Below are 13,002 nucleotides of genomic sequence, written 5' to 3' on the forward strand. Positions count from 1 at the left end.
CTTGTTCCGTTTGAATGAATGACTGCCTCTTGGTGTATGTGTAGGTTCTACATGAGGACAATGAAGTGTTGTAGAATTCCCATTCTTTGCAATATTATCCGTAGTGTGTTATGACCTACACTATAGGCTCCCAAATTTATTTGACATACTGTCCCTTTGGCAGAAAAAAAGCTAGTCAGCACACCCCCATAATTAAAATTTTTCATACTACAGCCCGTTATCCAGGATAAAGTATAAATATCGGCTTTTGAGGCCCACCTATATAGTTCCAGTGTTCCACAGGGCGGTATCAGCCACTTTGGGGAATAAGGATCTACATTGTGAAAGGCTTTGCATAGTCAATGACATTCAAGTAAATCTCTATCTGGTACTCTCTGCTTTCAGCCAAGGTTCACCTGATGTCAGCAATGAAACTCATTGTCCATGTCCTCTTTTAAATCTGGCGTGACTTCCTAGTTGTTCCCTGCTGCAACCACGTATGAACTATCTTTAAAATACACACACACACACATACACACATATATATGTATACATATATACATTGCTTGCTAATGTCCACATTTTGTTGGATCACCTTTATTCAGAACGAGCACAAATATGGATATCTTCCTGTCCGTTGGCCAGGTAGCTGTCTCCCAAGTGTCTTGTTTGTGGAAGCAGCTCAGTTACCATGACGTAATCTCTGTTGTTAAGGAAATCCCTTCATTGCAGCTTGTATATCTCTCCTCGAGATCATCAGTTCTTCAATGTGTTCAACCATTTCAGGAGGTAGCGTGTGAACCACTTGTTCTTGCTATGGTGTCTCTGTGTGTCTTTTATGTCTATTTTCAGTGCTTTTGGAGTCATTCGGTATTTTGTGCCTCGGATCACTCAATATTACAACTCAGTGAATGAATGTTTTCTTTAGTTCACTCGGCTTGAAAAATGTTAAGCATGTTCTTCCCTTCTGGTTTTCTAACTCCTCCAGGTCTTTGCACTTTTCTTTATAAAGTTTTGTCTTCTGTAGCTGCCTTTTGAAATATTCGATTCAGCAATTTTATTTATTTTCTCCCATTTCGTTTAGCTACTTGACATTCAAGAGCAAACTTCAACATCTCTCTGACACTCACTTGGGTCTTTTCTTTCTTCTATTTTTAGGGTCCGTGTTTGCTTTCATGGGATGTTCTCGGGCCATCAGACAGTCCACTGTCATTGGTGTTCAGTGCATCAAATCTGCTCTGGATAGGGTCTCTAAATTCAGGTGGGATTTACTCAAGGTTGTATTTTGGCTCTTGTGGACTTTTCATTTTCTTCAGCATAAACCTGAATCCACATATGAGCCATTGATCATCTGTCCTGTAGCCACTGATAACAACGCACTTCTTCATCATATGTTTTCATGGATGTGGTCTATTTGATTCTTGTGTGTGCCATCTGGCTAGGTCCACCTGGATAGTTGCCATTTATGTTTTTGAGCATGGTATCTGCAGTGAATAACCCATGGGTCTTGCAAAATTGTGTCATGCAATCTTCGGTGTCATTTCTGCCACCAAGGCCATGTTTTCCAACCTCTGAAACTTCCTTCTTTGCTTTCAATGTTTGTCTTCCAATTACCAGTAATTATCAATGCCTTTTGAGTGCATGCTCGATCAATTTCAAGCTGCAGAATTGGATGTAACAAAAAAAAACACCACCACCAAAACTTCAATTTTATTCATCTTTGGCATTAGAGGATACCCTATAAGGTAGGCCCTAATATTTCAGCTTTATACATGCGGAAAGCAAGACACAGACACAGGAAGTAATTTGCTCTCTTGAGTGGCATGTCAAAAGAATTGTAATTCAGGCGGTGTGGCTTCCTGGAAGCCCATGTCTGCTTTCCACAAATTGTCAAAAGGTTATCTTGGGGTTTGGGGGGGTTGGTGCCTGAACATCTGTCAAAAATGTTGAATTCCACCTGTATGGTTTTCAATTTGCCAAGGCAGCGAGTGAGGGTGGGAATGAGGGGTGCACACACAGTACAGGCTCCATGTAGCTGGTGGAAATATGAAAGGCCCTTGAGTATACATGATAAGCTCATTTTCTGGGAGTATATACATTTTCTAAATAAACCTGATTACAAAGAGGTTACTTAACGTGTGTTAAAAAAAAACAAAAAAGGAACAACAACTCAGTGTTCAGACTTCTAGGGTCAGATGTCGGTGCTGGGTGCTGTTGAGTTGTTTCAGATTTATCGTGACCCTGTGTGACAGAGCTGAATTCCCCTGGGGTGTCTTCACCTATAATCTTTATGGGAACGAGGTGTTTTCTCAAATGGAGTCTCAGGTGGGTTTGAACTGCTGACCTTTGGTCAGCAGCCAGTGCTTACCCATTGCACCACGAGGGCTCCTGATGTTAGGCAGAGGGAAAAGAAAGCTGATGGGAAAAATAGACTATTTTTTCCCGCCCAAAAAAAAACCTGGAAAAAAGCTCCGCTGGGCAGAGTTTTAAAAGTACACATTTTCACCACTAAGCGAGCACTGAGCAGCAACACACTGAGTTAGTGTACCCAGTGGTGTCGCCTGGGAAGGTTCTTGCTGGTCACAGTGAATTTTTTAGTGAAAGCAGTTTCATCTGAACCACTTTTTTTGTGATGGCCGATTAAAGAGAACAGTGTGGCTGTGAAATTTTGTTTCCTGCTTGGGAAAAATGCCGCAGAAACTGTTGTGATGCTGAACACAGCTTACAAGGACAGCGCTATGGGAAAAACTCAAGTGTATGAGTGGTTTGCTCATTTCAAAAAAGGTGAAATGTTGATTGATGACAAACCTTGTTATGGACATCCGTCACCTTCCCGAATGGACAAAAATGTTGACTCAGTGCATTTGGAGTTCGTTCCACCAGGTCAGACTGTTAATCAAACTTTCTATTTAGAGGTTCTGAAAAGATTGTGTAACAGTGTGCGACAAAAAAAGCCTGATTTGTGGCAGATGGGGGGACTGGTTTTGCTACCACCACAATGCACCCATTCACACAGCCATCTCGGTGCACCAGTTTTTGGCCAAAAACAATATGTCGCTCTTGCCCCACACACCTTACTCACCTGACCTCACTCCATGCGACTTCTTTTTGTTTTCACGAAAGAAAAGGGCCATGAAAGGACAGCAGGGAGGTGCTGTTAGCCATCCAAACAGATGAGTTTGAAAAAATGTTTCCAAGAATGGAATCACTGATTTGACAAATGAATTAAATGTAGTGGAAAATACTTTGAAGGTGATAAGGCTGTTTTGTAAAAAAATGTAAATGCATAGCTTTGAAAAACAAAGTCCGGTTTTTAGAGTACTCCCTCGTAAAAGACAATAGGTGGCAAACAGCATCTTCCTTTTAGCTTGTTGATGACCACTACCGGTCTGAGGAGAAGCTGTGTCCACTGGTGACAGGGAGGAAAAGATCTCTGAGTTAAGCTCTCACAGTTAATCTGATCATTAGCATCTGATGGTGCACAGGTCTCGAAATTGAAACCAACATTTTTATGCCCCTGGAAACATGTATCTAGTAAGCAGCGATCTGCATAGCTGTTCTGCCCATGCGTGAACAGCTACTTACGCTACATTCCTAAGTCATTAAAAGCTAAAGAGATAAAGCTGATTCTCAGCGGCACAGGCCACACTGGTTAAAGGGTAAGTTCCTGTAAGGCTAAAGAGACTGCCCACTCAGTGAGACATTAGATTAGACATAAAATCACAATAGTGAATTTATCAGGTCCTCTGGATAAATAATCTCATTAAGAACAAAGCATGAAGTCGATCGCTGCCATTGCAATAAGGTCAAAAGCGTAGACCAGTGAAGAAGCATGAGGGGCCTGGAAATAACTCAACTGTCTTCAGGCTGTGGATGGATCGACAAAGGCAGCTCAAGGGGCTACAGGTTCAACTCTAGAGCTAGAGGCCTGGATTCATCCGCAGTCTTTGATATGCCCAGTCACACCCACGTTATTGTATCCTTATAAATAAATCTCTGAGGAATGTAGGGCACTTCTTCACCTGAATAAAAATCAAGGAGGCTACGCCCAGCATGGCACTAATTTAGCTCAGGTGTTTGGCTACTTTGGCACACGATCACTTTTACTTTGGATTGCAAATTATTGAAGCTTTCCAAGCCTCAGTTAATTTATCGGTAGCACGGGGAATACTATTAGTACCCACCTGACTGGCTTGTTGTAAAGTTAAATAGAATACTTTGTCAAAGAGAAGCTCTAGGAGAATGGAGCCTACCATCAGTGGTGGGATTCAGCCAGTTCATACAGAATCGCTACTTGTTTCTTTTGTTTTTGCTGAGTTCAGAGAACCGGTTGTTAAAATGGCACACTTATAATCAGGGTTTCCTCTAAGGTGGGCTACTTGGTAGTCACCCAATGTGGAAATCACAATTTACATTCTTGACTCTCTTTTAAAGTTAAAATTTGCAATTGAGCTCTTTGATTTCACCATTGCTTCCATTAGCTTTTGCTATTCTACACTTGGAAGCAAGTGTCAGAGTCTCTGACATCCATGGTGACCTTTTCTTTCTGTCCTGTCTTTTGAAGGACCTCGTACTTTCTTCAAGCATGGTGCTCTTGAGGCCCTCCCTCCCACAGCTCATTGGACTTTTGTCCTTGGTGTTCAATGCATCCCATCTGTTCTTTAGATAGTCTCAAAATTCAGGTCAGATAGATTCAAGGTCATATTTTGGGTCTCGTGGATTTGTTCAGTTTTGTCCCCAGCTTTATCCTGAACTTACATATGAGCAATTGATTGTTTCACTGTTGGCCCCTGCTCTGGTTTTAGCTGCTGATACTGAGCAGCTAATTTCAGCTCCCTAATGCCTAGGATATTGATCTTTGCATTCAATTTCCCTTCTGACCACTTCCAATTTTCCTAGATCCATACTTCGCACATCCCACCCTGTGACCATTAGATTTTTTCCCCCAGTGACTTCTCCTTACTTTGAGTTGTGCCTGTCAGCAAATAAAGATCCTGAAGGACCCGTTCCCACAGGCTTTACCCGACTCACGTCACCATGGCTCCTTACATAAGATGGCAAATTTTACACATGATGTCATTTATTAATCTCTAGATGTAAACTAGGAACCCTTGTGTTTTAGTGGTTCTGCATCAGGCAGCTAACCACAAGGTCAGCAGGTGGAAATCACCTTGAGGATAAGATGAGGCTTTCTATGCCTGTAAAGGGTTTGTCTTGGAAACACACAGGAGGCAGTTCTACCTTGTCCTAAAGGGTCACTATGAGTCAGAATTTACTTTGAGAAAGCATCTGCTCCTCAGTCACATTTCAAGTCCCTCCGACTGGAGGTGCCCATCCTCTGCCACTATCTCTGACGAAGTCCTGCTTCCATTTATTAGGCCTTCAGTATCTGACAATGTTCTGAAGTTATGCATAAGGTTTCAGTGGTTACTTCCTCTGATGTTGGGGGGGGGTCAAGTCCTTCTTCATAGTCTGTTCTTAGTGTGGAAGCTCCGTTGAAACCTGTATTCTTTGGTGACCCTATGGGCATTTGCAATATCAGTGACATAGCTTCCAGCATCAAAGTAATGCACAAGAAACCATAGGATGACAAAGTGACAGATGAGTGGTGGTGAAATAAAGTTGATATTATTTGGGACAACATGATTATGAGTTTGTAAAAAGAAACTATCCTATCTTTGGAGAATGGATTTTATATCCCTGCCCCCCCCACAAAAAAAAAAGACATGTAAGAAATGCATGCTATAGTTTCCCTCATGCAAGTGGGGGGGGGGGTGTTGGGCTAGGCTGACTAGAGAAGCAAATTGATGGACACGCATATGTGTATAAGAAAGAGCTTTATCCCTATAATGCCTGAATTTTTAACTTCAGGAAAAAATTGTTTTTGTTTTTATTCTTTACTTTCATAGTTATCAATATATATGTTAATATATTCATTTAATTAAATGTTATGAAAATGTCATGCTCGGCGTTATAGGGTTAAAAAAAAGAGTAATTGTACATTAAGAAAACATCCCAACCCAGTCCAGATCAAGTTCATAAGTCTGATATTAGCCCATATGTCTGATACTAATCTATGAAGTCCTCTTCAGACTCATGAAGCACATGCAATGAAGTCAAATTCAGGAAGATCACAGGCCAGTGGGTGGGAAGTCTTGTGGATCCAGTGGCATTGTAAGTATCTCAGCACTGGCAGGGGTCTGCACATGGCTCCTCCAGCTCAGGGCACTAGCATAGTTCCATGTGTCTTGTCAGCTGCAATGTCTCCCAGGGAGTGAGCCTGTGCCCCACCTCCAGGGAGCTATTTCTCTCCTTAACCCCTCCAAATGAGGTCATCAAGATGCCACCTGATTGACAGGCTAAACTCCACCCCATTCATTCTTAATCCTCTCAAATTGACAACAGATTATGTAACTACCACACTTATCAAGTTAACATGAAATTTTGTAACTACCACAGAGGACAAGTTTTAATATGTCCAAAAATGTGGTGCTCTATTTTAACGAGGCTTTCAAGGTCCAGTTGAGGCTTAGCCCAAACCTGTTGATGTGGAGTCAATTCTGGCCCAGGGCAACTTCAGGCATTTCTAAGTAGAGCTGTGGTCCATTAGGTTCTCAATGGCTGTGATCTTGTGATAGGACATTCTTCCAAAATGCCTCTCTAGATCTGTAGATAGGACATTCTTCCAAAGTGCATTTGGAATCACTCACCTCTCTTAGTTGTCAAGCACTTAACCCTTTGTGTCACCCTGAGTCTCCTTAAAGGCATTTCAAAATACAACTACTAATTCAAATGAATTGCTTTCAAAGAAAAAATAGAAAACTCCCTGTGAAACAGTTGGCACAAGCTAATGCTAGCTTCCAGAGGGGGGAATGGAAATGTTTCATACATTTAAAAAAAAATCTTTAGTGAGTTTCATTTTTTAAAAAGGTGGCATTCCAACTATGAAGTTAGAGCATTGGCACCTGAATTACATAATCACTTTCAAAGTGAAGGGAGTGTACTTAATAAAACAAAAACTAAACTAAACTTTCTTCCATCAAGTTGAATCTCACTCATAGCCACTCTATAAGACAAGGTAGAATTGCCCCCGGGAGTTTCTGAGACTGGAACTCTTTATGGTAATAGAAAGCCTTGTCTTTTGCCCTAGGAGCAGCTGGTGGTTTTGAACTCCTGACCTGTGGATCACAGGCCAATGTGTAACCATTATGGCATCAGGTCTTCCAAGGGTAGTGTAATTAGCTTTCAAATGGGAACCTTTCCTATTGAACAGTGCGATGAAGGGGACAAGATCTGGATTGGGAAGAGGGAGACCTAAATTGAACTGCTGCTTTGTTTATTAACCAGTTGAGTGACTTGGATTAGACATTCAACTCCTTTGGTCCATAACTGGCATATCCTTAAAATGAGAAAGGTGAGCTCTAGTTGCAGTGAAGGAGGGTTATTGCCGTATATACTCGTGTATGAGCTGAGTTTTTCAGCACATTTTTAATGCAGTTTTGGTGGTAAAATTAGGTCCCTCGGCTGATATTCGGGTCGGCTTATACTCAAGTATATACGGTACTCATAAACCAGGTGGAGCAGCAATGCTCAACTGAGAAGGAGCTTTGCTTCTTAGTACCTGGGCTGTCCACTGGCCTGCAAACATACTGCCATCCAGTCCATTCTGACTCATGGCCACCCTATGGGACAGGAGAGGACTGGCCCTGTGAACTTCCGTGACTGTAGCTTTTTACAGGGGTAAAAAGTCTCATCTTTCTCCCAAGGAGCAGCTGATGATTTCAAACTGCTGACCTTGTGATTCACAGCCTGATGCACAATCACTATGCCACCCAGACTCCTGATCCATTACCCAGATCTGGGTAAATTACTCTGTTTTTGTTTTTTAATTAGAAAATAATCACACCGACTCAATTGACAGCAATATTGAAAGAGCACGCAGGTTTGGTACTACTTGATGGGTACCGCCCGTGTGACAGCAGAGTGTTGGGTGTGTGTGGGGGAGGAGGGGAGCAGCGAGCAGGACCCCACCCTGGAAGAGCTGAGTCATAATACACACCATTGTAAAGTTCTGTGCAAATCAATCCATTCAGAGATGCCTAGCTACAACTTCTTGGGCTTACTTTAATTTGGAGGAAGTAAAAAAAAATTTTTTTTTTCAAAATAAAGTTCATGCCGTGGCCCTGATAAATTTCCTGGCATCGTGAAGACATCTGAAGATTCCTAAGCTATTTGTTGTTGTTCAGTGCTGTCCAGCTGGTCATGGACACAGAAGAAGCTCCACAGGGATTGCTTGGCAGTGGTCTTGGAGGCAGTGGATTGCCAGCCCTTTCACCTGTGGCGCTGCTGGGTGGTTCGGACTACCAACCTTTTGTTCATTGAATTGGAGCACTTAACCACTGTCACCAAGGTTCTTACATAAGATGGCACATTTTAGAAACTGTGTATGATTTATTAACCTTTAGATGTAGAATAGGAGCCCTTGTGGTGTAGTGGCTATGCATTGGACTGCTAACCACAAGGTCAGCAGTTCGAAACCACTAGGCACTCCTTGGGAGAAAGAAGAGGCTTTCTACTGTGGGAAAGAGTTAGACTCAGAAATGCACAGGGGCAGTTCAACCGTGCGCTATAAGGTTACTATGAGTCGGAAATGACTTGATGGCAGCGAGTTTGCTTACCGCGATGTAGAATAGGAGTCCTAGGGAGGTATGAAGTGTGATTGGCTACTGATGGAGAACTTGGAGATTCCTGTCCACCCAGAGGTGCTTCGAAAGAAAAGCCTGGTGAGCGCTTGTTGCTGTTGTCAGGTGCCATCAAGTCAGTTCTGACTCATAGGGATGCCATGTAGCCTAGAACGAAACACAGCTCGGTCTCATGCCATGCTCGTCATTGTGATGTTTGAGCCCCTCCTTGCAGCCACTGTGTCCATCCACCTTGTCCATCCATCTTTTCTGCTGCTTTTCCACTTTGCCAAGCATCATGTTCTTCTTCTCTTAATAACCTGTCTAAAGTATGAGACCCAATCTCGCCATCCTTGATTCCAAGGACCGCCTAGATGAACTACTTCCAAGACAGACTTGTTTGTTCTTCTGGCGGTTTGGTATTGCCACTCTTCTTTGCCGGCACCCTAATTCCAATGCATCGATTCTTCTTCAATCTTCCTTACTTCATGTCCAACTTTCACGTGCATATGAGGTGACTGAAAATACTACGGCTTGGATCAGGCACACTTTAGTCCTCAAAGGAACATCTTTGCTTTTCAACACTTTAAAAGATCTTGTGCAGTAGATTTGCCCAGTGCAATGGGTCATTTGATTTCTTGACTGCTGCTTCGAGGAGTGTTGATTATGGATCCAAGCAAGATAAAATCCTTGACTTCATTTTTTCCCCTCAGTTTATCATGACGTTACTTTTTGGTCCAGTTGTGAGGATTTCTGTTTTCTTTGCATGGCACTGTAATCATCTGGTCTGCTTCTGAAAACTTGTGCCGTGCAAGCCCTGACACACGGCGTTGCTGTGAGTCGGACTTAGTTCAATGGTAATTGGCTTTGGTTTTAGATGTAGAGAGAAGCTGAGAACAGAAATGGGATGGAGCTTGCAGGAGTAGCTTTTGTGCTCAGCAGAAGGCTTGACTTTCTTACAATCAGGTCCGTCCAACAAAGAAACACCTACCTCGAAGAATCTAAGAGGTAGCTACCCATCTCTTTCAGGGCCAGTTGAGGCTCTGTCAGGCAAAAGATGATCAATAACCATAAAAACCAGTGCCTCTGCCATCAAGTCGACCCTACTCACAGTGAGTGAAACCTCACAGGGTTTCCAAGGCTGTAATCCCTATGTGAACAGACCACCACATGTTTCTCTTGTGGAATGACTGGAGGATTGACACAATTCACCTTTTGGTTACCAGCCCAGCATACAATCTGCTGGGCCACTAGGCAATCCACCCCTAAACTCAACTTCCTTCCATTGAATTGGTCCTGCCTCATAGAGACCCAATAGGACACAGTAGAACTGCCCCTTTTGTGTTTCTGAGACTGTATCTCTTTAAGAGAGAGAGAGCCTTGCTTTTCTCCCACAGTGCACCGGGTGGTTTCAAACAGCTGACTCTAAGGTTAGCAGCCCAGTACATAACCCACTCTGCCACCAGGACTCCTTCAGTGATCCAGAGGGTGGTTTATGAGAAATCCTTGCCTTGAGAAGGAGCCTGAAGTGGATGACTTTCTATTCGAGAATGAGATGTTTTGCTTGCATGACGTGGTTGATAAATGTTTGAAAGACAGACCTATGAGTGATAAAACATTATAATGCTGTGATTTATTAATGAGAAGTTAGGGATTAAGAGCGACGTGGTCGCACAGTGGTGAAAGCACTTGGTTGGTGACTACAAGGTGGTCGTTGGTGGTTTGAACCCCCAGTAGTTCTGCAGAAGGGATGGGGCAGTTCGCTTCTGTAAAGACTACAGACTGGGAAACCATGAGGAACAGCTCTAGTCTCCCCACAGGGTCACTATGAGTTGGCAGTGGGTTATGGAGCACAGGAAGTGGCTTGCCTAACCTCCCATTTTTTTTTGAGTATCTTTGCTTTTCACTAATCTTTATGCCCAGATTTGAAACTCCAATGTTAAAACCTTGACATTAAAGCCTCGGTGGTAGAAATCTAACACCGACTGATTATTTTGTTATGGGCTCCTTGTGGTGACGCTCCTTCTTTGCGGCAGATCGTCTTAGCTGCAGGACTGGGAAGGGCCTGGCTTAACAAGCACGTGGTGTTTGCGTTACTGTTGGGGTAGAAGATTTGGGATGGGAGCAGAGGAAAGCCTCCATTAATACATTAAAATATTGCCACAATTACGTGGTAGATTAATGGGTTGATTTAATGCTGGGAAACAAGGGAATTCTTGAGTTAAGAAGCTCAGGAGTCAGAAGCATTCACTTGAACTCTTGCTTTCCTTTCCAACTCTTGCTTGCCAAATGAAGCCTGGTTTAGGAGCCCTGGGGGCATAGTGGTTAACATTTGGGCTGCTAGCTAAAAGACTGACTGTCTGGAAAAATCACAGGGGCAGTTCTACCCTGTCCCATACGGTCAGAACCAATTCTGGCAGTGCGTTTGTTTGGGGATTTGGTGGCTTGATGGGCGGCATGCACCAGTTGCTCCTAGAGATAAAGATGAACTGTCTGCTCCCATACATTTACAGCCCCGGGAGAGTTGGGGAGCATTTCTATTCCATCCTGAAGGTTCTCTGTGAGTCGAAATCTATTAGATGGCAGTGCACCCCTTCCTTGCCCAAATGACAACCAGTTTTATTTCTGGACCAACTTCCAGCATCAATGATGTTGGTTCTTTCAGTTTACACTACTTGTCTTCCTTGAGCTGGCCACCTGACTCCTGGTCCGCCCACGTGCCCGGCAGACCCAAGGTCAGAGTGTAGCTCTTGGCTGTTTGGGGCTCACAGATGTGTATGGCAGACAATGCTGGTAGCATTCCAAAGATTTTGGCACAGCCTACACTTGATAAAAGGAAGTGCTTTGGTGGCGCAGTGGTTAAGCACCAAAAGGTGGGTTGTTGGACCCCATGAGCCTGGGAGGAAAATGTGCCAGCCTAGGTCCAGAAAGATTACAGCCTGGAAACACTGCGGGGCAGTTCCATTCCATCCTTGAATCCCTATGAGTTGGAACCATACTCGATGGTAACGGATTTACGTAGTTGGTTTGGTTTTGATCAAATTCTGGAAAAAAATTGTACTTTGAAAATGGGGAGAAACTGGATTGTTGGGCAGGAAATGGGAATGCGCTCATTCCCAGAGGGTTTGCTGGAAATGTAGTTGCGTGGTTTTCTTAGGAAACAGCTGATGGAGAAGTCCCAGTCCAAGTTCTATGTAGAGAGCCGCTTTTGAGAGTTGAGAGAAGTGGAGGGAGACCCAGGAAGGAGGGCCGGAAGAGCACTCAAAACTAGGAAGGAGCTGAGTTCCCAGGGGAAGTACGAGCTTCCCCCAACCGTGCTACCCACTTCAGTGCTTTGTTTCAGATGCGGACCCATCTCTCTTGGTTGGTCTCTAGCTCCACCAATCCAGCTCGTGAAGAGGCGGGGCTTCAGGGTCAAGGTGGACCAGTTCCCCAGCCTCGCCCCTACACGCGCTTTCGGACCCCTGGAGATGATTGACAGAAGCAAGATCCAACCTGCTCCTCCAGAGCCTGGCCTCCGCTAGAGGCTTTGCGGAGGCCCGGCACTAGGACCAATTGCGTTCGACTTTAGGGGGCGGGGCCTCTTCCCCAGCTACAGACTCGCTCTATCTTCGCTCCATATGTCAAATGGGAGCTGCCGCGGGGCGGGCCCTTATCCGAGGTTCAGCCAATGGAGGAGCCGAGGTGGGCGGGTCAGGATTGCCTGGCGGCGGGTCCTCAGCTCCTAGCGGAGGTGCTGAGAGCTGGTGGGGGGACCGCGAAGCCTGCGCGGGAGCCTGGGCAGTGAGCAGGGTGTGAGCTGTCCGAAAATGCACTCGGATGCCGCCGCTGTCAGTGAGTAACGGGGGAGCCAACGGGCCGGACTGGGGAGCTGCCAGCACTCCCGCTCAGTTTCTAATGCCCGCCTAGTGCCTCCTGTCCCGAAACGCCCCGAAAGCCCCTGCCCCAGAGCCTCCCGTTTCTTCCGGAGGCCAGGGCCGGTGGTGACGCCGCCGGCGAAGCTGGTGGGGGCGGGCATGGGGGAAGGGATGGCCTGCCGGGGCGGGCGGAGGTGAGGGGGGTGGGGACTGGCTCCCTTTCAGTGTTGGGGGAAGGGGGGGGCGGGACGTGCGATGAAGGGCCCGGACCGGAGTATCCGGGTGAATGGAGGTGGAGGCTGCTGCGGGAGCACGGGGCTGGGGGGTGACTTGATGGTGAGAGGGCAGGCAGGAAAGAGCGAGCCGGGCGCAGGGGTGAGGACTTCCGAGGGGCTGAGTGGGGCGGGCGGTTCCGGGAGAAAGGCGGGTGAGTGCGAGGGGAGTGCGGGGGCGGGGACAATAGGAAGAAGGGCTGGATGGCTGGA

The 13,002-nt window shown here is 45.2% G+C and overlaps 1 protein-coding gene across 3 annotated transcripts in view; it reads left to right on the plus strand.

Annotated features, from left to right (window-relative positions):
* The first annotated feature begins 12,417 nt into the window (after window positions 1-12,417).
* DCUN1D4 (defective in cullin neddylation 1 domain containing 4) overlaps window positions 12,418-13,002 on the plus strand; it is an 87,946-nt gene continuing 87,361 nt past the window's right edge. For 2 of the 3 annotated variants that reach the window (XM_004706282.4, XM_045284044.1), the window contains exon 1: window positions 12,418-12,494. In XM_004706282.4, coding sequence (XP_004706339.1) covers window positions 12,470-12,494 — 25 coding nt within the window. In that variant the 5' untranslated portion in view covers window positions 12,418-12,469. The remainder of the gene's footprint in view (window positions 12,495-13,002) is intronic. The other variant, XM_045284045.1, reaches the window with a different exon arrangement.

Source organism: Echinops telfairi, unplaced genomic scaffold (genome assembly GCF_000313985.2).
Source record: "Echinops telfairi isolate 266 unplaced genomic scaffold, ASM31398v2 ScPeMD7_7468;HRSCAF=8506_0, whole genome shotgun sequence".
NCBI lineage: Eukaryota > Metazoa > Chordata > Mammalia > Afrosoricida > Tenrecidae > Echinops > Echinops telfairi.